Source organism: Thunnus albacares, chromosome 18, assembly GCF_914725855.1.
Source record: "Thunnus albacares chromosome 18, fThuAlb1.1, whole genome shotgun sequence".
NCBI lineage: Eukaryota > Metazoa > Chordata > Actinopteri > Scombriformes > Scombridae > Thunnus > Thunnus albacares.
In genome coordinates this window covers 18,580,901-18,605,539 of record NC_058123.1, presented here as the reverse complement: position 1 = coordinate 18,605,539, position 24,639 = coordinate 18,580,901, and the positions used below count along the sequence as shown (strand labels likewise).

General features: G+C 38.9%; 1 protein-coding gene across 1 annotated transcript in view; it reads right to left on the bottom strand.

The window, feature by feature from the left end:
* Positions 1-227: 227 nt before the first annotated feature.
* Positions 228-24,639, bottom strand: part of si:dkey-1d7.3 (transmembrane protein 132C) — a 35,100-nt gene continuing 10,688 nt past the window's right edge. Inside the window, exons 4-11 of the mRNA XM_044334641.1 lie at positions 24,177-24,323; positions 19,279-19,453; positions 14,407-14,550; positions 10,342-10,550; positions 6,213-6,390; positions 5,854-5,967; positions 5,564-5,755; positions 228-2,713 (exon numbers count right to left, since the gene is read on the bottom strand). Of these exons, the coding sequence (XP_044190576.1) occupies positions 1,208-2,713; positions 5,564-5,755; positions 5,854-5,967; positions 6,213-6,390; positions 10,342-10,550; positions 14,407-14,550; positions 19,279-19,453; positions 24,177-24,323 (2,665 nt within the window). The 3' untranslated portion in view covers positions 228-1,207. The remainder of the gene's footprint in view (positions 2,714-5,563; positions 5,756-5,853; positions 5,968-6,212; positions 6,391-10,341; positions 10,551-14,406; positions 14,551-19,278; positions 19,454-24,176; positions 24,324-24,639) is intronic.

Sequence of the window (24,639 nt, the reverse complement as noted above, 5' to 3'; positions counted from 1 at the left end):
CCAATATTGGCAGGCACATCGAGTTGCTGTCAGTGTGACATTTCACTGAATGATGACATCAGCCTTAAATCACATTCAATAGTGATTAAACATAATTAAATCCCACTGATTCATAGCAGAGCTTTAGCCTGTAATCCAAACCATTCATTGTGCTTTTCAATGAATGATACTATTTTAAAGGCTTTAGAAACCATGGTTGAATTAAATAGAATTTCATCTATAACAAATGTATCCACTTGTTCTTTATTGATAGGATCTCATAGGAAATACACATCACATTTTGGTTTAAAATTAAGAGGATGTTACATATAAAAGGCATCATAATTTTTCATTTACACATGAAAAATCTCACAGTTGAATATGTATTGCTCTCTGTCAAGAGGCCAAGATTAGACATTTTTACAAATTGTAGAACCAGGCTCCCAGGAGAAGCCCAAAGCCAAAGGTAAGTTTGTTAAAAAAATTCAGAAACAATGTCCACTTCAAACTCTGCACAGACTACATTTGCATAGCATGCATGTGATTTGAATAAATATTCAGTGAAGACTTGCTGTGACAGATTGCTCAAAATAACTTGATAAATGTTGCATATTCTCTGACAAATTGCACAAACTCTTCAGGTATTCTCAAGAGGAATCCTAGAAAAAAAGTACAAAAGGCTGGAAAAGCATAGAATTACATACAAGAAATAATCCCTCCCGTACTGCATTTACTCTGACAACTAGCAATATCTGGAGTCGTTTCTACAGGGGTAACAGAATTGTACCAAAGTAAAAGGAGGTAAAAATTCATTTGTTTCGAGTTAGAAATGTAGAAATAAGTAAAAGTATAGATGTATGTGTATTTACAGGAGAGCAACAGATCTGTAGAGCACATTTTTAAATACAAGAATATTGCATTTAGAGAATGCAAATCAACTTGAAACTCATAGAAACAAACAGTGTCTTTAATGTTGGTCGTCATGGGTACACCATCACATACTGTATTTACATGCTTTCACTGAGCACACGTTTTGCTAAAATAAAGTTTTTTAGTAATCTCAATAAATATCTCCTTTAAAGTGACCTGTCTTTTATCAAAAAAATGAAAGCCAGCTTATCTTTCATTCACATTCTACACCAGAACGTGTCATATATCTGCATTTTTTTGTTCTATCTCTCTCTCCCTTACTACAGTAACTCATATTCATACACACACCCCAGAGAACTCACTGGGGCTCTCCTAGAGGTTTGACTACAGGCCATGGCATGTCAGGTAATGGTGTCTGGGGCTCAGCAGGTGCCTGGTGTTGTTGCGTCTGCTGCTGGTTTGCCCAATTGAAGTCCACACCGTTCTTCTTCAATGCAGCCAAGTGCTTGATGTCCAGTGTGGTGAAGGTGGTGAACTGCACCTGGTTCCTCTTACTGGTGGGGGAATGAAGTGGCTCGCTGCGGTGTGGCCTTGCCAGCAAGGTGGCTGAGCGGTTTGCCATAGGGTCGATTACCTTTCCCTGCAGCTGCTGCTGGGAGCTGGTCCTGCAGCGGCCCAGGGTGGCAGTTCTTTCGGGGACAGCGGGGGCGCTCACAGTGGGCAGGGTGCTCTCCAGGCTGCGGTGGCCCATGGAGTCAGTAGAATGACGGGACTCCAGAGGGCGATGGGACTCACGTTTTAGCGTGGACACTTGAGCTGGGGCACCTGGGGCTGGAGCGCTATGATTGTTGCTCCCCAGCCACACCCAGTCATGCTTATGATCCTTTGGATCCCCACTTGGTGGCGGGCCTGCCTGTATGGGGGTCTTGTGATTACGGAAACAGAGGTTATACGAAGCACAATTGAGCAAAAAAGCCAAGATAGCCACACAGGAGACCCCCACCAAAGCATACATGCCAATTTCCATATCCGACATGGCTCGGAATGTCCGGATAAGGTCGCTCTCAATTACCTTTGGGGTTTTAGATTTAGGTGGTTCCTTCTTGGGTGTCACATCTGCTTTAGGTATGTCTTTGTTAGGGGGTGAATTGGGGCTGTCGAGCATGCTTCCATAGCTTCTCTTCTGCCCTTCTCCTTTACTAACTACACCAATTGTTGTATCTATAGGTCTGGCAGTGTTCAGTGGTGTATTTAAGCTAGGTGTGCTCATAGTTGTAGTGGCAGTCGTGGGAATGACGGTATATGTGGTATCTCTTGTAGCTCTGGTTGTATTGCCAATCCACACAACATGTGGCTGCACATGTCTTGTTAAAATTGTGGTTGAGGTGGTAGTTTCTGTCTGTTGCTGGTTAGGTACTGTCCTTCTGAACAACCACTTATCCACATCTGTCGCAGCACGCTGTGACGTCACTGTCGTTTTAAGCTCCCCTGCCACTTCTGATGCACCACCATCATAATCTTTATTTCCTTCAGTGCCAACCACACTTCCACCACCACCTCCTCCTGCTACGGCTCTGCTGCTGCTCTGGAAGTTGATCTTGAGGAGCCCCATGCCCACTGCCAACTTACTCTTCCTCTTGGATTTCTGGCATTCCTCACAGATCCTCAGCTCCACTCTCACTAGCACCCCCTGGCCTTCACCTTCACCATGTGCAACTACAAATGTGGACTGCGGAGTGCGGCGTACTGTGGCCACCCCCTCGTCTGGGGTAGAGACTGTCAGAGAGTAGATACTGCGGTCAAACAGCTCAAGTGGAGCGACTGCACCATCACTGAACTGTACCCAGCAGCTGACCACAGCCTCCTGAAAGAAAGAAAGAAAGAAAGAAAGAAAGAAAAAGGAAAGAAAAAGGAAAGAAAGAAAGAAAGAAAGAAAGAAAGAAAGAAAGAAAGAAAGAAAGAAAGAAAAGCAATATAGAGTTCATATGTGGAAAAGCAGGTCAGAGCACATGCAGGAAATCAATATTCCCCCCTGCCTTCACTGAGAGCCATATTCCCATGATTGTTAATAACACTAAATTGCCTATGCTAATCTCTTTATGATTGCACTCAGTAGGGTGCTATTGTATCATAGATTATAGTCCTATGAAGTAATAGTATGAAATATAATTTAGCCTAAGTGGATAGAGCATAATAGAAGTCCCTTACACAAGAACAAGAAATACAGCAACAAGGGTCATGCTAAGAGCAGAATTAGCCTATCGAATCACATTAATACACAATGACCTATTTCCTGTTGCTAATGTGAGCCACTGGGTCACCACAGACCTAACCTATATTTTGGGTTTGAATACATTATGAATCGCCCTGAGCAGAGCATTAACAGCTTGCCATTGCAGACACAATTGGCTGGTCATCCGCACTGGCATGGTTCTAATAGTTTTGTTATTGACATGGGCAGACCAGCCACAGTGACACTGTACTGTAGGTAAAGTGAGCTGACGTTCCAACAGCTATGGACTGCCTAATTGCTGCCCCCATGCCTGCGCCGGGGAGCTGGTTTAAAATGGGCAAGCTGCCACGGCTAAATGTGCTAGTGAGCTTTTAAAATGATCATCTGTGCACCCTGTCTGCCTCTTCCACTCTCTCACACAGCATGGTAAATGCAGATGATAGTCAGGGCTGTGAACACAATGAGTTCACATTCTGAGAGGCAAAGAGAAAACAAATATTATCACACCCCGAAGGTCATTGTTGTGACATTTCTTATAATTCAATTCTTCACTCTAGAAGCCCATAATATTATTGGAAAAGGCACATTCAGGATATGGTAATAACATACTATTGTATCATAGAAAGTTAAAAGTGTAATTCTAATCTCCCTTCACAGAAGGTTTACACTAAAGCTGTTTTGAATGTTATCGTTGGTGGTGCATGTACTACTTCTGCTCATTGTGCAGGAACAATTGAACTCTCACTGAAGAAAACCTATATGAATGCGGAACGGTGTGGTTATTACCTTAAATAAGAGATTTTTCTTCTTGAAATGTGGGCTTTTGTGCTTAAAGTTGAGAAACTGAGCCTGCACTGCTATCACATTTGGATGTTTCACAGTATCATAAATAACAAAGCTAATTAATGCTAAATTTCTCCAATAGATTTGTAGATTTTCAGAAGAATGGGGTACCAACCTAAACAACACTCAAAACTGTTAATATGGTTATGAATCACCATTTTATCAAGAGTGGAAAGTTTCTCTTTCATTTTCCGTAAGATGTTGTGACCTGCAAGCCTGGACTTCTCTATGGGCCTCACTAGCATATGTGGTATATTTTTCATGTTTTTCCAACAGAGAAGTCACCTCGGTCCAGACATCAGGCCCGGTCCACATCCGCCCAACCAAATACAATCCAATCATCTCTGAGAGCAACAGGGAGGGATCTTTTCCCCTTCAGTTCAGAAATTTCTGATTCCTTGCATGATCATTTTTATTACTTGTATCCACTGCACCATAATATTTTAAGTAAAATGTTTAATTGAACATAGTGTTTTCTTTACAATGCCCTCTCCAGGCACAAGATAGCGCATATAACCTAGTGGATTTAGGATATAATCAAAATAAATCAAAATTGAAATCAATTAAATCAGTGAATGGTATAACTGCACATGCTGAGTAGGCAATTTATTTGGCTTCAGACAGACTTTGATAAAGTGTTAAATGCTAAATCTCAACACTGAAATCAATACTCAAGTCTTATGTACAAGGTTTGATTTGCATGTGGTCAAATCAAAGAGTAGCGACACAAATCTTTTTTTCTAATCTACTAACAGTGCAAGAAGCATGTTTGGATCTATAAGGATGGTAATGTTATTTATGGTGCTGTCTTATTATACATGCATCTGTGAGTGTTTCCAGGCTGGTGTGCATAATAAAAGGAGGAAAACTGTCAGTGGAGGTCATTGACAAATGCCAGGGGCTTGCTTGTTGAATGCCTACACTATTACAGAACAAGAAAAAGGAATGTTTAAGATGTTTTAAGAGTAAAAACAAGGCTGCAACAGTAGCAGCTTACTAAAAGGGGGAAATGGTTTACTTGTTAAAAAGCCAATAAGTAATTACACTATGGCAATAAATACAAATGAAAATGCATTGTTTACTCACACCTTTGATATTTAATCACAGCCTATAGCAATCTGAATTCAGTATTTGTGTTTGTGCTCTTTGGTAAACTATGACTGTTATTCACATGGCAGTGAGTCAGAGTTTCCAAAGATGTGAGTTACAAAGAGAGGATGCAGAATGTAATTTTATAGCATGTTTTGATAGATGCTTATTTGATAGATCTATTAATCTTGTACAGGAGTATAGTTCTGTATCACGTGACAAATCTATAAATCTTTTTTGACTGTTTTAAAATCTGAATATAAGAGAAATCCATGATTCACTCCCAATAAATAAATAATCCCACAATAAGCAACACTTTTATAATCTCACACTGACCTTATAATTTATTATTACATGTATTATACAGTGTTCTTGTTTATTTCTTGTCCTTTTGTATGGTTTTTACACCCTGGTGTACAGTGTATGTGTAGGTATGTGAAGAGGATAGAAATGAGCATAAAGGATAAAAAGAGACAAGTACCATGACAAACAGCTGAGCTGTTCCCCACACTTTTATGGTTTGTGTGGAACAATTTTCCAGTGACTTACCTGTTTGAGCTGCGTGATCGTCTCCCGTGTGGTTGCCATGGCGACTATGGCCCTGTTGCTTCCTGGGCTGAGCTGCAGGGACAGAGAGAGTCCAGAAACCAACTGCACCCCCAGCTCTGTCACACTCACTTTATCATCCACCACTCTGATGCTCCTCTCAGCCAGGACCGATGACGTCAGAGGGGACAGCACCTGCAATGAGTACAACCTCATCAAAACTGCAGATCCATATACATGTACATCCTTCAAACAGCTGCTAAAACCACACATACGCACACCTCATGGCTCACCTGTACAGTCGTAGTGCCCACAGCCCGTCCCTGCAGCACCACCCCATCCTGCAACCTGGCTACATCTGGGTCTGCCACTTTTAGAGAATAACGTACAAGACTCGTCACATCCACCTGTCAATCAAGAGGGAGAAAAATGCTAAGCGATCATCTTTTTTGTTCCCTGTGATAATGCATTTTTAATGGTTTAACAAATTCTTTAGCTTGTTATTAAATCACAGTTTTGAAACGAGTTGTTTTAAATTTTTTGTCCAACAAATCTAGTTGTGGTTGGCCAAGACTGGAAATGCCAAACCCACGAAATCCCGCTAGTAATTGCTGGCAGGTCTGTTTCAGTTTGGACTCTTAAACGTTTTTACCTGCCAATCAGGACCTAGGAAGTAATCAAGAGGCTCCGCTCCAGTTAGCGGGTCTGGCAGCACCTCTGAGTCAGCCTTGGCTACGAAGGGCGTGAGCACCCTGAGTGTAGAGTGCTGATACTGCAGCATGCAGCCCCTGCCCTTTCTCATCTCCTCCTCTTCCTCGCTGTCCCATGACCTGACACACAAAAGCAGTCAAACATAATTAGTAACACAATTCATAAACAGTTTTGAAAGGAATATTCTAACATATACACTTATTCGCTTTCTTGCTGAGTTAGACTTTCATGACTGCACACTAAATATGAAGTTATAGCCAGCAGGCAGTTAAGTTTACCTAAGCATAAAGACTGGAGGCAGGTGGAAACGGCTAGCCTCTAAAACTCACTAATTAACATGTTGTATCTCGTTTGTTTAAACTGTAAAAAGCCAATTTATAAAGACAACACGTTTATGGGGTGGTTTTGCTGAATTATTTCTTGGCCTGGTGCAGTAACTCCAAAAAATAGTCCAGCAGATCCAGGCTAGCCTTTTCCCTCTGCTTCCACTCTTTATGCTAAGCTAAGCTAACCCCATGATGGCTGTAGCTTCAAATTTAATGTATAAGCATGAAAGTGGTATCGATCTTCATATCGAATTCTTGGAAAGGATGCGAATAAGCATATTCCTCAAAATGTCGAGCTATTCCTTTAAGCACACAATTATTTACAGAAATGTAGATTTGATTTTTCACTGAAGGGTAAACAATACAAAATCATGCTAATCCTAAATTATTCCAACTGAAAAACAATACTGAGGACCAGCAGGGTGGTTGTTGCTGCTGTAGAGGCATAACACATTGCTGAGCGACCTTTCCCTCTAAATGGCTTTAAGTGAAATTAACCAGGATCCCACGGCTGAGTAGTTGGTTTGTAGGTGGCAAAGGTTAAGCTGTGAGCCATTCTCAAACCTCTCAGCAATAATCATATAATTATCATAGGCACAGCTGTTCTTCCACATACCGCACCACAGGTGTGCTGGAGGGTTGGTGGATATGTTTTCACACAGCAGGGGGAAAGCTCCTGTCAAGAGCTGCAGTCCAAATAAACATCATTATTACATAGCCTGAGGTCAGAACTTTACATGTGATGGAGATGCTGCTTGAATTAAATCAGTGTGACTCAACACCAGGCAGAAAAGTAACTTCTACTCTGTCCGTAATAATAAATCCAATTCATGAGGTCAGTGTGTTTCTGAAACCAAGATATGGTGTTTCAATGCACAACAAAAAACCAGGATACTCCAAAAACCTGATCATAACCAGGATATTGTATATAAACACACTCATTAATATTGTAATATTGTAATAACCTGTACATATGTTGTATCCATTTGTCTTTGATTTGATTCAAAGTAGAATCTTTGAAATTATGGAATTCATAATGTAACATCAGGAATTTGTTTAACCGCATTTTTATAATAGTAAATTTAATTCACTGATTTTGGAAAATACTTAAACACAAAAGTTTGAAGTTTTTACGTTGAGTGTCTTTGCCATAGTATCTCAACTTTTCTATGCTTTTTATGGGGCTGTCAGGCTGCTAATTAACATGAACTAATACGGTATTATTATAGGTGTTAATTAAACTGTTACTGTTAACTGACTGAAGTGTTCATTTCAATCAATTCTTTCAGAGATAAAAATAACACTGAAAACTTTACTGAGAATCAACATCTGTTAGGCTACATCTGAGTATATAAAAACTTGGAGGAGATGGGATAATCCATACTGCTTTTCAGCGGGTACTATTTCAAGAGCAAAAGTAAACACAATTTAAGAAAACTTTTGTGTATGAAGCCAAAGGTTAGCCTGATATTAGTCTATGCTGTGCTGCTAATTACACAGAAATTCCAGTTCCTTCTTTGTTGCATATACTGTATGTACATGCATCCAACACAGTGATACAAGTACACAACAGAAAATCCAGCACTTTTTTAAGCATCAGCTGAGACTGTCCATTACAATCACACAGCATAGAAATGTCACTTTTCCGATCTGGTTGTGTCTGCAGCCAGGTATTGAATGTTTTGGAAAATGAAAGCACCAAAGAGTTTTTACCCCAGAGAAAACTAACAACCCATCAGTCGACCATCATCATTAGTATTGAGTGAAAAATAATGACTTTACTGTACTGTATTGAGTGAAATCCCACTAACCTTTATCTTCAGGGCAACTGTGCCGCCTCTACACTGTCCTACCCTCTAATGCACCAAACACAGATTTGATGTTTTGATGACTGACTACATATGTACTGTAAATAGACAGATAACAGAACCACACCTCTCAATATAATACAATCTAGTTTAACATCACAAACAACAACAGACTCAAAAATTACAGATGGTGAGTGCAGGGCTGACTTTACTGCATTTAAAGCCTTCTGGTTGTAAATATCTCTGCAGAGTGAAATGCATAACACAATGATTGCTTGCTTTTGTATGAAAACGCCATTGAAACGGATTAAATCTGACAGGAAACACCAAAATTTAAAGAAGAGGCATGTGACTCTCTCGTATCAATTCTTATTGCATATTCTTCTTAGGTGTGGAGTCAGGTCACATGACTGAGACTGAAGTAATGAATCAAATGACTTTGTAGCTAACTTGACAAAATCAAAGACTTGTAACTCGAATTTGACTTCAACACAAATTACTTTTGACTTCACTTTGACTGATGGGTTTAAGGATAGAGGATGTTGTATACTGTCCAGATTGTAAAGCCCTCTGAGGCAAATTTGTGATATGGGATAATGGGCTAGTCTATTAAAAAAAGGACTTGACTTGAAATGACTTGAAATTACTTGATGTCCTCTCTGAATCCGAAGAATTTTGTCATACAAAATTGTGAGGCAAATCAACTCTTAATTTTTGTAACTACTGAGCAGGCAAACAACAGAGAATACCTTGGATTAGCAAAGCTATGACAAAACAAATGACAACATGCAAAACCTTTGGGTGAAAAATTGCAGATAGGGGTTTACAACCTCTAGCAACAGTAAGAGCTGGAGTTACAGTAACTCTATTAACTCTACTTAACTATAAAAACATGAAATCAATGAGCCCCCATCAGAGTCGGCATGTTATCAAAATCTTTGTATCCTAAAATTGGTAGCCTTAATTATGTCTTTTAAAATCAATAAACAACTGCCAGTGTCTAACGTTAGCTATGTCTAACGTTAGCTCTGGGCTCCAGCAGTAACTGTTCCATAGTGATTTGTTCCATAGTGAAAGTTTAGGACTTGGACTTGACTTGAGACACAGGACTTATAACCAAGGCTTGAGATGTACTAGAGGCTTACGAAAACATTGTAAGCTTTGTTCAAGAACATTTTCCTATTCTTATCCTAGACCTCTTTTACTTTGAGGCTTGTTGTATGAATGCTCAAAGTCAGATTAAAACTCTTTTAACTGGACAGACTTGTTAGAAATTGATTGTTTCAGACTGATGAATACCACACTTTTATGAGGAGGTGTGCATTCCTGAAATTACATAATTACTGTAATTGGCAACCCTGAAATTTCGATGTAAGGCTACCCATTCTGCTCCATCTGTGGGTGTTTCATTCAGAAAAATGTTACCAAAGAGTAAAAAGAGGAATTTTACACCAAGGCTTCAAGTTGTCGGAACTGAATTTCTGTATCAAATTTAAACTTCATGTTCATTCAGATTAAGGCATTATGATTTCAGGTCATTAGTGATGTTGCCCTGTGCAGAAAGGCAGACTATGTGTACATGACATGTACTGTACGTAAGGTCTGGGCCAGAAAAAATCCAAGTACCAGTACTAATTTATTTCTTAAATCACCTGTACGAGCTACTTAAGAATGAATAAGTGGTTCTTGCATGACTGTGCCACTTCTGCTTTCAACCCTTGTGGTTAGAAATGTTTTTAAAAATGCTGAAAACAAGTTTCCTAGTGGTTATTATACCTGGCACAACAGTATCCGACTTATACAGTATAATAGCACAGTGCTGTGTCTCAGTTTGGTACTGGTGTATTATTTTTTTCACAAGACTTCTCCAAGATCAAGCTAATGGCGCCTATAAGCAACAACAGATATATAGCACACAGAACTGGTCAGGCCTTACCTCCTGTTGCCGGTTGTAACAGGGACCCTCCAACCTTTGATCTGGCTGAGCTCGGTGTCGGCCACATCAATGCGCAAGGGCAGACGGGGCATCCATACATTCATCTCCAACTGGGTGCTCAGGAAACCATAGGTAAAGTTGAGCATCACCCTGCTCTTCCCTCTTGTCTCCTTCCCATTTACATACACGTAATCACAGCGCTCTGATACCTGAACATGACCGAGAAGAAAAAAGAGAGAGGGTTAAGGTGAATGAGGGGCTCAAGAGCGATATCCTGGGTTTGGCCCAAAAACTCAGACAGCCGGATGGCATCCTTTTATTTCTGCCAGTCTGTCACTCTATACCTATCTTCATTTTGAGCAAAAAAAAAAAAAAGTTATTTTAAAAAGTTTAGAGTCACTGGGCTAGAGCTGGGATGAAAATGGTCATCCAGTGATTTAGATTCAAATTTCTCCAGACTTACACTAGTGTAAGTTTTTCCATGTAAAGCCGAAAAGTTTTAGTAAAGTATACACAAAGAGTGGAAGGAGTGAACAGAGGCATCAATACATATACGCTAAAAAGACACAGACACACACATTTTTTTCATTTCGTACTGCCTCCAAAGTCAGGCCAGGGAATCGCACTATGGTCCTGTTTATGTCATGTAAATTCACAACTGCGGTCTCTATGAAACTGTTACTGAATATAAATTAGCTCTGCCTTACGACTGTTCCTGTAGTGCTGTACTGTAGGTGGGAGTGTTGCAGTCCCCACTGCAGCGAAAGCAATGAGGTGAGACACAGCAGTTGGTGTGTTTTATTTAAGATTGGAGGCCTATCTCTACTGCCGCCTCACTTATCTTAACAAACCAGTGGCTCCACAGAGGTAATTGGAGAGCACTAGACTGGAGAATAGAGTGTAGCACTGGAGAGAGGGAGGTGAAAATTGGGAGGTGGATAAAGTGAGGAAAAAGCAGAGGGAGGAATGACTTTCAAGGTAAGTCAACTTGAACTCCTTTGGAAATGCAGTGGAAGCCAGTGTGTGAAGACCTTTTCCCAATATGCCAAATTATTCGGACTAAAATCTGTGATGTCTTGTGCAGCTCTCCATTGCATCGAATAACTATAGGGTCAATGAATACCCCAAAAGTAAACTCTTAAAAAGAAACTCTTATTATAGGAAATATAACATGTGACATGCACACAATGTATGCACTTTTATCACTCAGCTATCAAGACATCTTATTAACTGTAATTTTGCTTTGTGCATTGCTTTAACACTTTCATCTTTACCCTTTGGTGCCCAGTCTCCTGTCTTCATGCACCACTGTGTAAAGCAGTGCAAAATAACGAATAGTATGGTATGATAAAGAAAATAGAGCAGAGATTGAGAATGTTGTAACTTAAAGGACAGTGTCAATGGTTTTGCATGTTTTACTTTACTTCACATCACAGCTACCTATTTTGCAAAGCATGCTGCCATGTTTTAGAAATTTGAATGTTTAATCGGCAGTTCCAGCCTGCCATTGTTTTCCATTCATTTCTGTTTGAAAATCTACTCTACTGTATCTACTGAAACAACTCAGATTGTCTGTTATTTTTGTTATTTTTATTTTTATTTTTGTTACATTATTATGAAAAAACAAAGTGCTGACTTTTCAAATCAGTCTGCATTCAAATTTAAAATGAACATGTCCACTGAATTCTGTATTTTAACAGGTAATCACATTGAGATGAAGAGCTCTTTTTCATGAGAGACTTGTCCACAACAAACCATATGCAATGTGAGCAAGGACTAAAACATGCAGAAATTTCAAATACACAGAACAGTGGTTGCACAATTGCAAGTAACAAAATGCTGAAGAATAATGTTTTGAAATCTGCAAAAGAAATGAGAGATTTCAGCCTGCTATGTCCATCAGAAGTAGGTGGAGACCAAAACAGAGCTAAAAGAGTGAATATTGTACTTATATTGTATTGTACTTATATATAGTGTTGCACCATCCTGCTGGATAGGCAACTGTTTGCTTGGTCCCCATAACAACTGTATAAGATGATACAGTAATATATCAATATGTCCAAAAAAAGAAGAAATGCTGCTGTAAAGAGCTCAAACTTGCAAACACACACTCAATCTTGGGTACTGTATGGAAATCAATCCCTATCAGAGATTCAGCCACTGGAAGCTATAAAAGATAAAGTCTCTTTAACTTCATGTGGTTGGTTGCGTTGCTCTAAGAGGGGTCAGTGACCGCAGGAAGTGTAAGAGTCCATTCCGAGACACAATAGTAACTGGATTAAGTTCCACTACTGATACTGAAAATCATTACAAGAGCAGTCTCCCCCTCTTTTCCTCTTTCTCACTCTCTTAAGCTTACAGACTTGAAACACTGCCTCACACTCGCAAAGCCAGTGGCTGGCATGTCATCAGATGGAAATAATATAAGTCCTTTTCTTCTTCTCTGGTTCTCTTTCACTGCCTCCCTCTCTCTCACTCTCTTTGCTCCTACTGTCCTAGTAACATGGATCCATTACACAAAGGTCAAACCACTGTGCCTATGGATTGAGTGGTGGGATCATGAGCTCAGTCTCTAATGCCTTATAGAGGAGGCTGCTTCTATCCATGATGCTTACACACACACACACACACACACACACACACACACACACACACACACACACACACACACACACACACACACATACACACACACACAGATACCCACAGATTACAGTGGGACCTTTTGGGTGTGATGGAGCAGTGACAGTGTCTTAGAGGCATACACCAGAATGAAACTTATTTTGATACCTCCAAATTCAATTTAATTAGGAAACCTGCTTTGTATGCAAAAGATCTATTGAATTCACACTGGTATTGACATATGAGAGAAGCAAATGCTGCTGTGGGGTTTTAAGTAGAGTTATGTTTTGCTTTGTTTCAAATGCCTTCAAGGGATTATATATTATTTGTGTACATTGTAGATCTTGTATACACAGTGAACAGTGAATTATCAAGCTGCCCATTTTCACATGATTTAAATTGTACTCACTATGTGTCATTAATGCACTTATCTTGTTACTAAACATCTGCAAGCAGACCCGGCATTATGAGCGGTCCCTAGGGGGCCAAGCCCACCCATCCAGGAATTTGGCCCTCCCAGGAGAAATCAACATCATTTTAATACACAGGCTTACTGGGGCTCAAGCCCTGGCCCAACAACTTGAGAGGGCCCACGAGGCTTGGGGGAAAAAAAATCACAGGGAGGAAAAAAAACTACATTTTTTTGTCCATTTGTGGTGACTGGATTTAGAGCAAAGTAAGACATCATGTTTAGTATCTTAGCTGCTCCTAAGCAGAAACCGCAATTGCATTGTTTGTCAGCAACAGTTGTCACCTTTACACTTTTAGTTTCACTTTAGTTTTAACCGTCCAGCTGCTGTTTGTCGGCAAGTGACACCAGAGTGGAAAGTTTGACAGTGGCTCGCTGAGGTTAGCCAGTGTTCCGGTTTAACCAGTGACTGTGTTAACTGGTGACATTCAGCTGAATGTGTCATGGTTGTTGTGGTGGAAGCAGCTGTTGAAAACATGAACAGAACATGTAGGTGTCCTCCTAAAAGTCTTAAATTATCTTATGCTCAACACAGTATATATTAGTCTGGTTAGAAGGTGCAGGCATGCCCATAAAAACTAAACGCCCAGCCAGTTACTTTACTGCAAAATACATTGGAGAGTTACATAGCAAGGAGGGGATTGTTTGTTTTCCAGTTTATATGATTAATTTACAACATCATCAAAGAAAAAACACATTTATATTTATGGTTTATACATCTTGGTTGGAATTCTGAGACAAAATAATCATTATTGCTATATGAAACAGAGCATGCAGGCATTTTCACAATTCTGGCAGTGCAATTGCCCTGATGCAAAAACAAGGTATATTCCAAGCCTGATCACAAGCGCTGTATCTACCAAAATATTTTTTATATTTTTTTTTTCCATATTGTGCAGACATATGCAGTAGTGACATGCTTGCAATAACTATTTCAATGCAGATTGTTTAGGCCTTTGGTTGTAACAGCTTACCTTGAGTACATCCTCCTCTGTAGATCTGCAGCTGGTGTAGCTGGTTACATCAGTGACTGAGCCGTCAGCCTCCACAGCCAGAGTTTTCACAGGGACTGACACCATTTTACCTGTCAGCACCGCAGTATTCAAGATATCAGTGTTCTGTGCAGGAAGAAGGGCAGATAGAAAGCGGATTAGTCATCTGGATTGGTACAGTGTCATAGTTTTATTTAGTGTCATTATTTATTGTCATTTACAAGGAGACTGAAGGACAGTGGGCTTGAAGGGATTTTTTTTCCAGCTTCACAAGAGCAGGTCAAACTTGCAGATGATTTGTTTTTCATGTAGTCTGAAGGTTGAAGACTAAACTGAGCCTGGCTTAGCTCAACTACCGGATGTCTGATGTCTGATTCAGTAGTGTTTTTTTCCACAGATGGACGGCTGCTCTGACTGAACCATATGTTGCAGTTTCACAAATAAAATGAGTTTGTCAAACATCCAGTCCACTTACTCTTCTTCTTCACAGCACATCAGCAGATATAATAAACTAGTTCCAAATAATAATGTAGAGTTGTGGATGTAATTTCTAATGCTAGGTTCCTTCAATGCTGAAGAAGATGTATTTTCCTCCCTTTGAGGGGAGCTGCTACCTGATTGCATAGACATCCAGTAACTGAGCTAAGCTATAGGTCAACTTTAAGTTTATATTATTATGTATTTATGTTCAGTATAATTTCAAACTGCACACAGAGACATAAAAAGACTTTTTTTGTTGTTTTTTTTTTACTTAACACTTTACTTTTTACAGAATTTCTCTAATATTCAAACTACTGATCTACTGTCTTGTAAGGGTGAAAGCAGACCCACAGTATGGGATTCATCACACACCTCTTTCAGGAAGCAGGATTTTGATACATTTGCTATATTGCTGTTTCATTTTAAACCCTCAGTACATGAGAAACTTGTCCAAATATCCTGCTGGACTAATACATTATACAATACAATCAACACTATTTGTACGGGGGCAGGAGTGACAGGCAGAGAGTGGGTGTTAGCACGACTAACACAGATTAAAACACTCGCAGGCAGGCAAACTTGATTCATTTAAATCACACTGATGCAACACTGACACACAAAGCGGACTAAAAAACTAAAATAACATCTCTGTGATGATAATATACAGTATGTGTGTGTACAGCAGGTTTGTGTCTCTAGCTGTCTCTCACAAACACACACACAGACACACACCTGGATGAAAATAAGTCCTCTACTATACTGTATTATCCATAGATTAACACTTTTACTCTTACTAACACCTAGACCTGATTACATTTCTAATCTTCCAATCTATTTTCCCACCTTGTACTCTGCATCTCTGTCAATGCTTAGCAGCAGCTTAGTTCTTACAGTATACACCCTGTAAGTTGTCGTCAAGGCTGATGTAGCTTAATTTTTACACTTTAACTCCTCCTTCGACATGGATTTACAACTACTTTCCGGTTAAGATCTCTGATAACGTCTTTTTAATCTATTATAGGTAGCGGCAGTGTGTAAGAAGCTCTGGGTGATCAGTGTTTTTTTTTTTTCGTCTTCCTGATGCTTGCGGACTAAAGCATCAGGCAGCGCTCGGCAGATGTTCCCTGGCAGCTTCACATTCTGAACTCTGTCGGCTTGACAGCTGCTGACCGCAATTTCAAAAGGACATGCTCTAGTTCAGACTGCGACACTGACCCAAACATAAGCCACTGGATCAGGGGTAGCACAAAATCAGAAAGCAATATCAACACTCTGTGGTGCTGGTAGCGCCACGCTGAGAGATCTTGACGTCCAATGTTTCCACAAGCTCAACAGTAATCTGGCTTGTGGCGATCAAGTTCAGCTGAAGTAGTTCAGAGCTATTTTAAATCTGTTTTTTTCTGAAAACAGTATTATTTACACTCTATGGTAAGCCTTGATATTGTTTGTTCATTCATTCATCCATTCAACTACTTGTTAATTCAGTGGGTACATCAAATGCTAAATCCTTTATGCGGTGATATGCAATGGAGACAAACAACATTAATGTGGGGAGAGCATGCACATAACCTCTAACACACAGCCTTCTTTGCTATGAGTCAACAGCTTGCCCACAATGCCTTTCTCTCACTTTCTTTCAATAATCAGTATAAAAGGTCTAGTGAAATTCATTGACATGCAAAGCATTACATGAGTTCATTTTCCTGCAGCTTTAACTACTTAAATCTTTGGTGGTGGTGATTCACATGTAACAGTGGTTTGTTCAGCCACAGCCTACTCATGAAATAGGTCTATTCACTCCACTGTTTCAGGGGAATTTTTTTTTTTCTTCTCATGAATCCTGTAACTGACTGAGATGAAACATATTTGCTCCTCCAACCAACACTTGTCTGATTTATGTTGACTATTGTACCATGAAATAGCCTACTGAATCTCCTGTCAAAGGCGGACACAGATCTACCTTGTAATTTCTGGTGGCTGTCCCAAAGTGTAAAGGTTTTTTGAGACCAATAGACATGGCAGTGAGGAATCTCAGTAAGTATCAAAAATAATATTTACTGTAGGCATGCATCAAATTATGCATTAATTAGTCTTTTGCAAAGCATCAGAAATGATTTGAATCCCATCATACTATGCAGTGCAGTCCTGTAATAATTTGCAATTGAGAAAAAAAACCTAAATTAAAAAATGTATTGGTGACAAAAGTGACTAGCTGATGACGTGACATTAACCTTACTATTTTTAGTAAGTAATTAACTGTAAAAGCAGCATTTATGAGGATAGTGTAAGTTAACTTCAGAAACAAATAATATTCATCTCCTTTTTTATATCAACACTGTAGGATATTATGACATGAAGGACAGATCATGTAAAACCAGAATTCTTATAATATAGCCGCAAGCGGCAATTGACATAGTCCAAGCACAATGCACAGTTTTAGAGAAGACAGCTTGAAAAGCTTGAAAAGTAGGCAGGATAAAATTAACAGTGTTTACAAGGAGGACTTGAACCCAAGAGCTTTGTATCCTCAGGTAAGGTGACTTATACTTTGAGCCATTGAGGACATAGTTTGTCACACGCCTTCTCACATTTTGCAGGAACAAAACTACACAGGCCAAACAGCAGATTTTTTTGTCAGTTTTAACTTAAAGAATTCACAACAATTTAACTGTTGGGGGTAAAATTCTGAGAAAAATCACTCATCAACCTGCTCTTCTTGGGTGTATTGTCAACAGTACAAATTATGTAAAAACTGAATATCACTGTCTGAACACCATTTCAAACATGTGGTATCTAGTATCTAAAGAATGTCTGTGTCAATTTTGATAGCATTTGAATGAAGATTTGTGGAGATATAGATTATTGATTTTGCATATTTTGAAAAATATAGAGTGACAGACTTCTGAATTGACCATAGGTTGCAGTGAGGCAAACTTTTGTCATACATCAGTAGATGTGCTGAAAAAATGTCAGCTCTCTAGGACCTACAATGACATTTAAATTATTTTTGGAAGTGCAATATTGATGAAAACATGAGTTTACACTTAAGAACCACTCCCCTTTTCACCAATCATGACCAAATTTTATACAATGAATTGAACATGACCATAGAATGTGGAAACATTTTTACTCAAATCTGCACAGCTAATTATGAGATATAAAGTTTTTGCATTTGTGGCACCCCATACAGGTGAGGCACAATGCGCTTTAATATGTAAGCTTAGTGACAACTCTTGAACATATGTCTCAAATTTCTGGTTGATATCTCAACAAGTTCATGAGTTATTGCAAATTTTTCTGTACCTAACTATTTTGATATAAATTAACTGACTTAAATAATTGAAATGGATTGACGTATTGAAAATTGGCTTAACAACTTCAGATCAGTGAATTCTGTAGATGACCCAGCTGTTTCTGATGAGATGTCGAAAATTGGCTTTTGAGAAAATTAAGAAAAAGTCAAAGATGCAGATGACTTGAGAGATTAAAATAATGAAAGCCTCTAATTTTGACTCTAGGCCAAGCCATTTGAGATAGTTGTGAAAACATAAACTTGATTATTACAGCACCACCTTGAGGTCAATAAGTGTCATTTTAAGTGACTGAGTAGCGGATAGAATATGCAACCCACCTGCAAATTTTGGTGTTTCTAGATCTTACGGTTTTTCCTGCACAAACACTTTTACCAGAGAAAAATAAGAAAAGGAAGAAGAAGAATGCGAACAAAAACAATTCCAGCAGCTTCACTGCATGGACCCGTAATTACTATGCGAACAGAACCTTGCAAATGAGTGGAGTGGAGACCAACAATGTCAGACTTTTAACATATCCAGGTGGCAGAACAAAGACAGGAACATCTGTGGCCGGGTGAAGTGACAAAAATAAACCACATATTCACGATACTATAAACTCTCACCGCCAAGGACACCATCGAGTTTAGTTTATGAAACTGTCAACTGCCAACTTAAGACTGAGTGAGATAGTAGGAGACCAACGCTTATGCCGCCTTCATGTTCCCCCATGATAAAGCCAAGTGAGTTGGCGTGGAGCCTTTCAACGAATAAAAGATCCTCCCCATCTGACATCTCTCTCTCTCTCTCTCTCTCCCTCTCTTTCTCTCTCTCTCTCTCTCTATCTCTCTTTCTCAAGTCCTTTGTATATACAGTACTTTATAAGGGTTTTGTAACCACCTCCTATTTAAAACATCAGGATTGATCAGGCTATAATAAATCATAATAAGGAATACACTGCCACAAAGTAAAAACAACATAATTAATAAAAAAAATGCACATGACTGTGACTGACACAGACAGATATGTGCTGTAAAGTAAACATTTTATACAGCACAGAGATTGACAGAGGTACAGTTCTCACCATGACCAGAGGTGCAAGCCCCACATAGTCTCTCTGGGTGGTGTAGATCCGCATTGTGCCCACATCCTTGATGTTCCCCGGCAACTCCAGACGCCAGGAGATCATCTGACTCTCCTGCTCCTGCTCTGAAACATCTTTTGGCACAAAGTCCAGTTGTAAAATTTCCAGAAGTCCCCTGTTTGGTGATAAAATGAAATAAAATACAGTATGGTTAGAGACGGTAAAGTTTTCATTCAGATACACATATTATAAGACATTATTTACAGCTTTCCTAACAAAGGTCTAGTGTAGAGCCTGAAATTCTGTACACAATATAGCTGTTCCAAGAGTTTCACATTTATTCAGGCTCATAGATAGAAAAATTGTGATAATAATAATGACATTATTGAACTAAATGGAACTTCAATCAATTGTTTAAATGTGGAGAATAAAACATGAACAAGCTCTTCACTCTCTCCCCACATATGGTTTAATTTTTATCACAATCATGATACATAACTGTGATGTTCATTTGGATGGTAATATCTGTGAGTGTAAAGATAGCACCATTTCTAAAGTTCATTTAGTGTAATGTTAGGGATCATTTTGGTCAGTCTACTGTTAAATTACTCAAAGTGTTGTAGTTTAATATCCAGGTGTAGTTAGTTATATCAACACAGTTAGCAAAATCTAAAATTGAAATCTAAATCTAAAGTTTCTGAATATTGTTGGTTATTGAACCTTGTGAAATTGACATATCTGGATTTTTGGCCATGCTAATGAGATGTTTTTGGGTATGGTGATCAGTCAGTCAGTCAGCCCACTGCTTTGGTCTAGAGTGAAATATCTCAGCTAGCACCATCATCAGGTCAAAATTTACATTTGTCCAATACTTCTGTTTATGACAAAACAGCTGCAAAACTAATGATATCAGCCTCAGCTGTACTTTTTTCTAATAAGCAAATGTGAGCACGCTAACATGCAAAACTAAGATGGTGAACAAACCTGTTAAACAACAACACAGTTCACATGTCGACATAAGCATTTTGCTGAAAGCACTGCTGTGCCAATGTATGGCCTCACAGAGCTGCTAACATGTCTGGTGTCAAGAGACAAAAATGGTTCAATATAAAATATGATGAAGTGGCTGAGATGAGGTGTGCACTCCTCCCTTGGGGGAGAAATGTAAGCATTTGTACAGAGGTACTGTCTACCAAAATGAAGGAAATAGAAATTACTTGGAAATTTGTGCAAAACAAATGGTAGACTTTGAACCAAGAGTGAACTCAATACACAAGAGGTCTCATTTCCATCACCAGAATGAGGTGAGAGTGTGGAAGGAAGATTAAGTGAGCTGGCAGAGACTTGGGCCAAGTATTCCGGTCAAAGGATTGTCGAAGAAATGGCATCTGATGTTATTTGATGCTGGAGAGAATGTGTAGGCATATCTGCCAGTAGGAACAGATCAAAGAGAAAATAGAGCAGAAAATGAATGTAGATGTGGCACTTGTGAAGTAGAACAAAAGCAAAACAATGAATCTCTACATGGTTAAAACTCTCATTTATAAAGGTTACAGATGTTGAACTCAGCAGCAACGAGGACAAATGCAAACCTATACAGTATACGGTATAATACATGTATAATATTCATGTTGTATCAAAGGGAACTTAAGTACTGATTATTGTGCAACACCCTTAGGTCATTATGAGTTATGTATGGCACACAAGGTACCTGATGAAAAGGCACATGAAAAAAAAGCAAAATACAGAATATAGTAACATTAGTGTATATACTATATACAAACATTAAAAATCAAATACACCCAAAGCATTCTGCCCAGGGTAAGCTGAGATCCATCTCTCTTTTTAGTTTAGCTTATGAAAAATATGTTTCCAATCTCTGAGGGTGAAATTCTCCTGAGCAACATAAAGCTGCTCACCATTGGTCAGTGATACCAGGTGGAAGCTCCACAAAGAGAAATGTCTACTGAGTTTCATTTATAACCTCATGAAATAAACAATCAACTGAGACCATAAGGAATATTTCTCCTCCTCAAAGCGCAACAAAGATGAAAACAAGTCTTAGACACACTATACAATATAAGAAGTTACCAAACCAACCTCAAGATTCTGACCAGTCCCCTCAACAACCTCCACATTGGAACCAGTATTGAACCTCATATGCAAAATGTACAATAGAGTTGCAAAACAGGAGGCAACCTTGGTTCCTAAAGTAAAAGTCACATTCATTTTTCCAATAGTCAACATTACGTGACTCACAGTTGGAGTATTTCTATGGCTTGGATTGGCATGAAACTCTCGGTTAAATCGTCAGTACAAATAATTAATGCTGCATTAGAAAATATACTGTTCTTTGATAAAAAGTCGAAGGCACAAGAGTGTGTACATAAAGATTTCGAGGTAGCAATTCACTATAACCCTCAAGGCGCATTTTGGCAAGAAACATCTAATCACCAAGCTTAAAATTCTGTGAGTGGAAGCTAAAGATTACAGTGTTGAAAAACTGAACACAATACGCAGCTTAAATCAATTCACTTTTAAATTTTGGTTCAGTCGTGGATTAATTCAGCAACTGTGGTGCTGCATTTTGTTCAAACTGCAATGACGAAGCATTTTGAATTCCCTACTGCTCTGATTTGCGCCACTGACTGGCTTCTTCTCTATAGTAACGGTGGCCGAGGCTCATGGGTGTGGTAGTATTTTAAACTGTCTGTCATTTTGGCATAGCAGCATTTTGGCAAGCATGATTTCTGAGAAACAAAGTTGAAATAATTAAAACTGATAGCCATGGTCTGGGAGAGTCCTTCTTTCAATGTAAATTAACATTGAAGATATGGTTTAAAGAAAAAAATGATATGGGAATACAGAATGGCAAAAAACACTTTCAGAACTAGTGGCACCTCCCACTGTGCAACTCTACAGACAAAGCTAGAAAAAAAATAATTGGGGTAAGATATTGTATGGGATTAAAGCATGTCAATGTCCCATCTATGTATCTGTACCTTTTCAACATGGCAGAAGTCACATGTGGTTTGGGCAAATAAAATAAAAATACACTTGTTCTCTCTTTAATAAAACTGAACTGATTCATTGAAGTTATTCACACTGAAAACACAGCGAGCATGTGAGAGAGGGAGACAGAGAAACATAGAAGGGGTTAATGCCCCTATTTCCTGGAAATCCATCTATTAGGGGGGACTTTAAACCCCTGGACGTATCATCACTTCAAAGCACAGTGGTGGGACTATGTGTGTGTGCTTGCATGTGTCGTGTGTGTGTGTGTATGTCCCCTGGTGAGAGCTCAGTACAAGGGACACGACTTGGAATATCTCTCCTTCCTAATCTCCCCTTGTGAACGTGCAAGCGCTTAAGCCTGGATAACGTAGCCGTGATTATGGATGATTACGGATAAGTGGGTCGGACGGACGGCGGGTGGTGTGTGTCTGTGTGGGCGGGAGGTTGCTGGGCAGAGGTGGCTGCTGGTGTGCACCTCCAGCATCAAGCAACATTGATGCAATCAACTGGTCTGTATCAGGTTAAACAGCCAGAAAAAGTGCTGTGAAATTAATATTCATTTACTACAAAGCAAATAAAGGTAGAAGCACTTCAACAGCACTTGGACTCATTCACAGGCACTTAATTTCTTAATGTCGTATTCAAAGCAATTTGAATATTGGATATTGGAGATTGGATATTAAAACTGGTGTTTATACAGAAGGAGACAATAACTCCTGGATTAGGAATTCAGTCCATTTTTCTTTTTTTCTTTTTTTCGAAGGAAAATAAAGGTCCTAATTAAATAAATATTTGTATATTGGATAAGAAAATCAGACATTATACAAAGGAAATCGAAATCTTATATTTGAGATTCCACAGAGAGAAAAGGAGAGGGTCCAAGTTATGAGGATAATAAACCTGAAAATAATTCTGAGCCAATTCCTTTTCTTTCTTTGTTCCTTTTGTTCTTTTGATAGCATAATTATGACTTTGTCTGATTCTTTTTTGAATAAATTACAGTAATGAATGATGACTATTAAATAGTTTTTTTTCAAAAACTGCAGTCTGATGTACCATGTAAACCAGGCTGAGCTGAGCTGCATTAATTCCAACTAAGTTGATTTCTCCAGAATCGTGAGTAAGCTGAGTAAACAGGAAGCTTCCATTATTCATCTTTTACAGTATTTTTTAGCATTGCCGTGCCCCATTATCAGCTTCAGTGCATCCTAGAGAAAAGAAAACACAGCCGTACAGCATTTATGGCTGACCAAATGTAACTAAAACCCAGAGACTGGGGATTAAAACTGTGTCTAGCTGTTTTATAGTGCTATTCTCTGCAGTATCATTGAAATATTCCGTAGTTGTCGGGCCCTGTGTTGAAATTAGAAATGAGTATTCAAGTGTCTGTAGAAGTGGTCAGTCATTCTCTCTAGAATATTTTATGTCAGAAGAAAAATAATCTGCCAAAAGCAGAGCAGGTATGAATTTTTAAAACACATTTCCTCTAATATTATTATTTTTTTAGATACACGTGAGATACTCTCTCTCGAAGTATACAACATGAAAATTGATGCAGTAACACATTAATTTACACAGACAAAAACATTTTTTTTTGCACTTGACTGCTCATAGTCTGTGCCCCATTTAATACAAGGCCTCAAATTATTACTTTTCCTCTGAAAAAAAAAACCCACAAACATTCATTTTCAATTGCTCTTCAAAGCAAATTTAACATTGGACACATTTTTCATAACAACTGATGGCTTTCCATTATGGTAACAGTGGGGATTATAGAAATATGAGAAGATAGAGGTAATAAGAGGTGATGTAAGATGAAAGATGGTTACATACATACAAGCCTCTTACACTGAACAAATGAGCTGTACATGCAGTGGACTGACCTCTTTGCAGTGACAGAGACTTTCCTCTGGCAGACAACAGAGACAGTGTTGGGAGTCGCTCCTCTGCCAGGCTCCACCACAATGTCCCACAGCGCAGAGTCACTGGGCCGCGCAGCACTGAAGGACAAGCCCGTCTTCATTGTCGCCCTGCAGCAAATACATACACACGTACACAGTCCAGTCAGTAGGAAGCATGAATTTTAATCACAAGTAGTGTGCTCTCAAATTAGCAAAATAAAAGACTGGAGAAAGCTTTATGTATTGTACTTATTATTTGTGTCTGGGTGGTGTTTCTGAAGCTTTTATTACCAACAAATGTTTAATTATAACAAGCTCATATGTGCTGTAGAATGCACTGTCTGGTATAATAATACTGTAAGTGTAACGCTGAGCACAAATATTGTGACCATGTGTGTCTTTTGTATCAGCAACACTATGACTAATCAAAGCTTTTGTAGCAGAT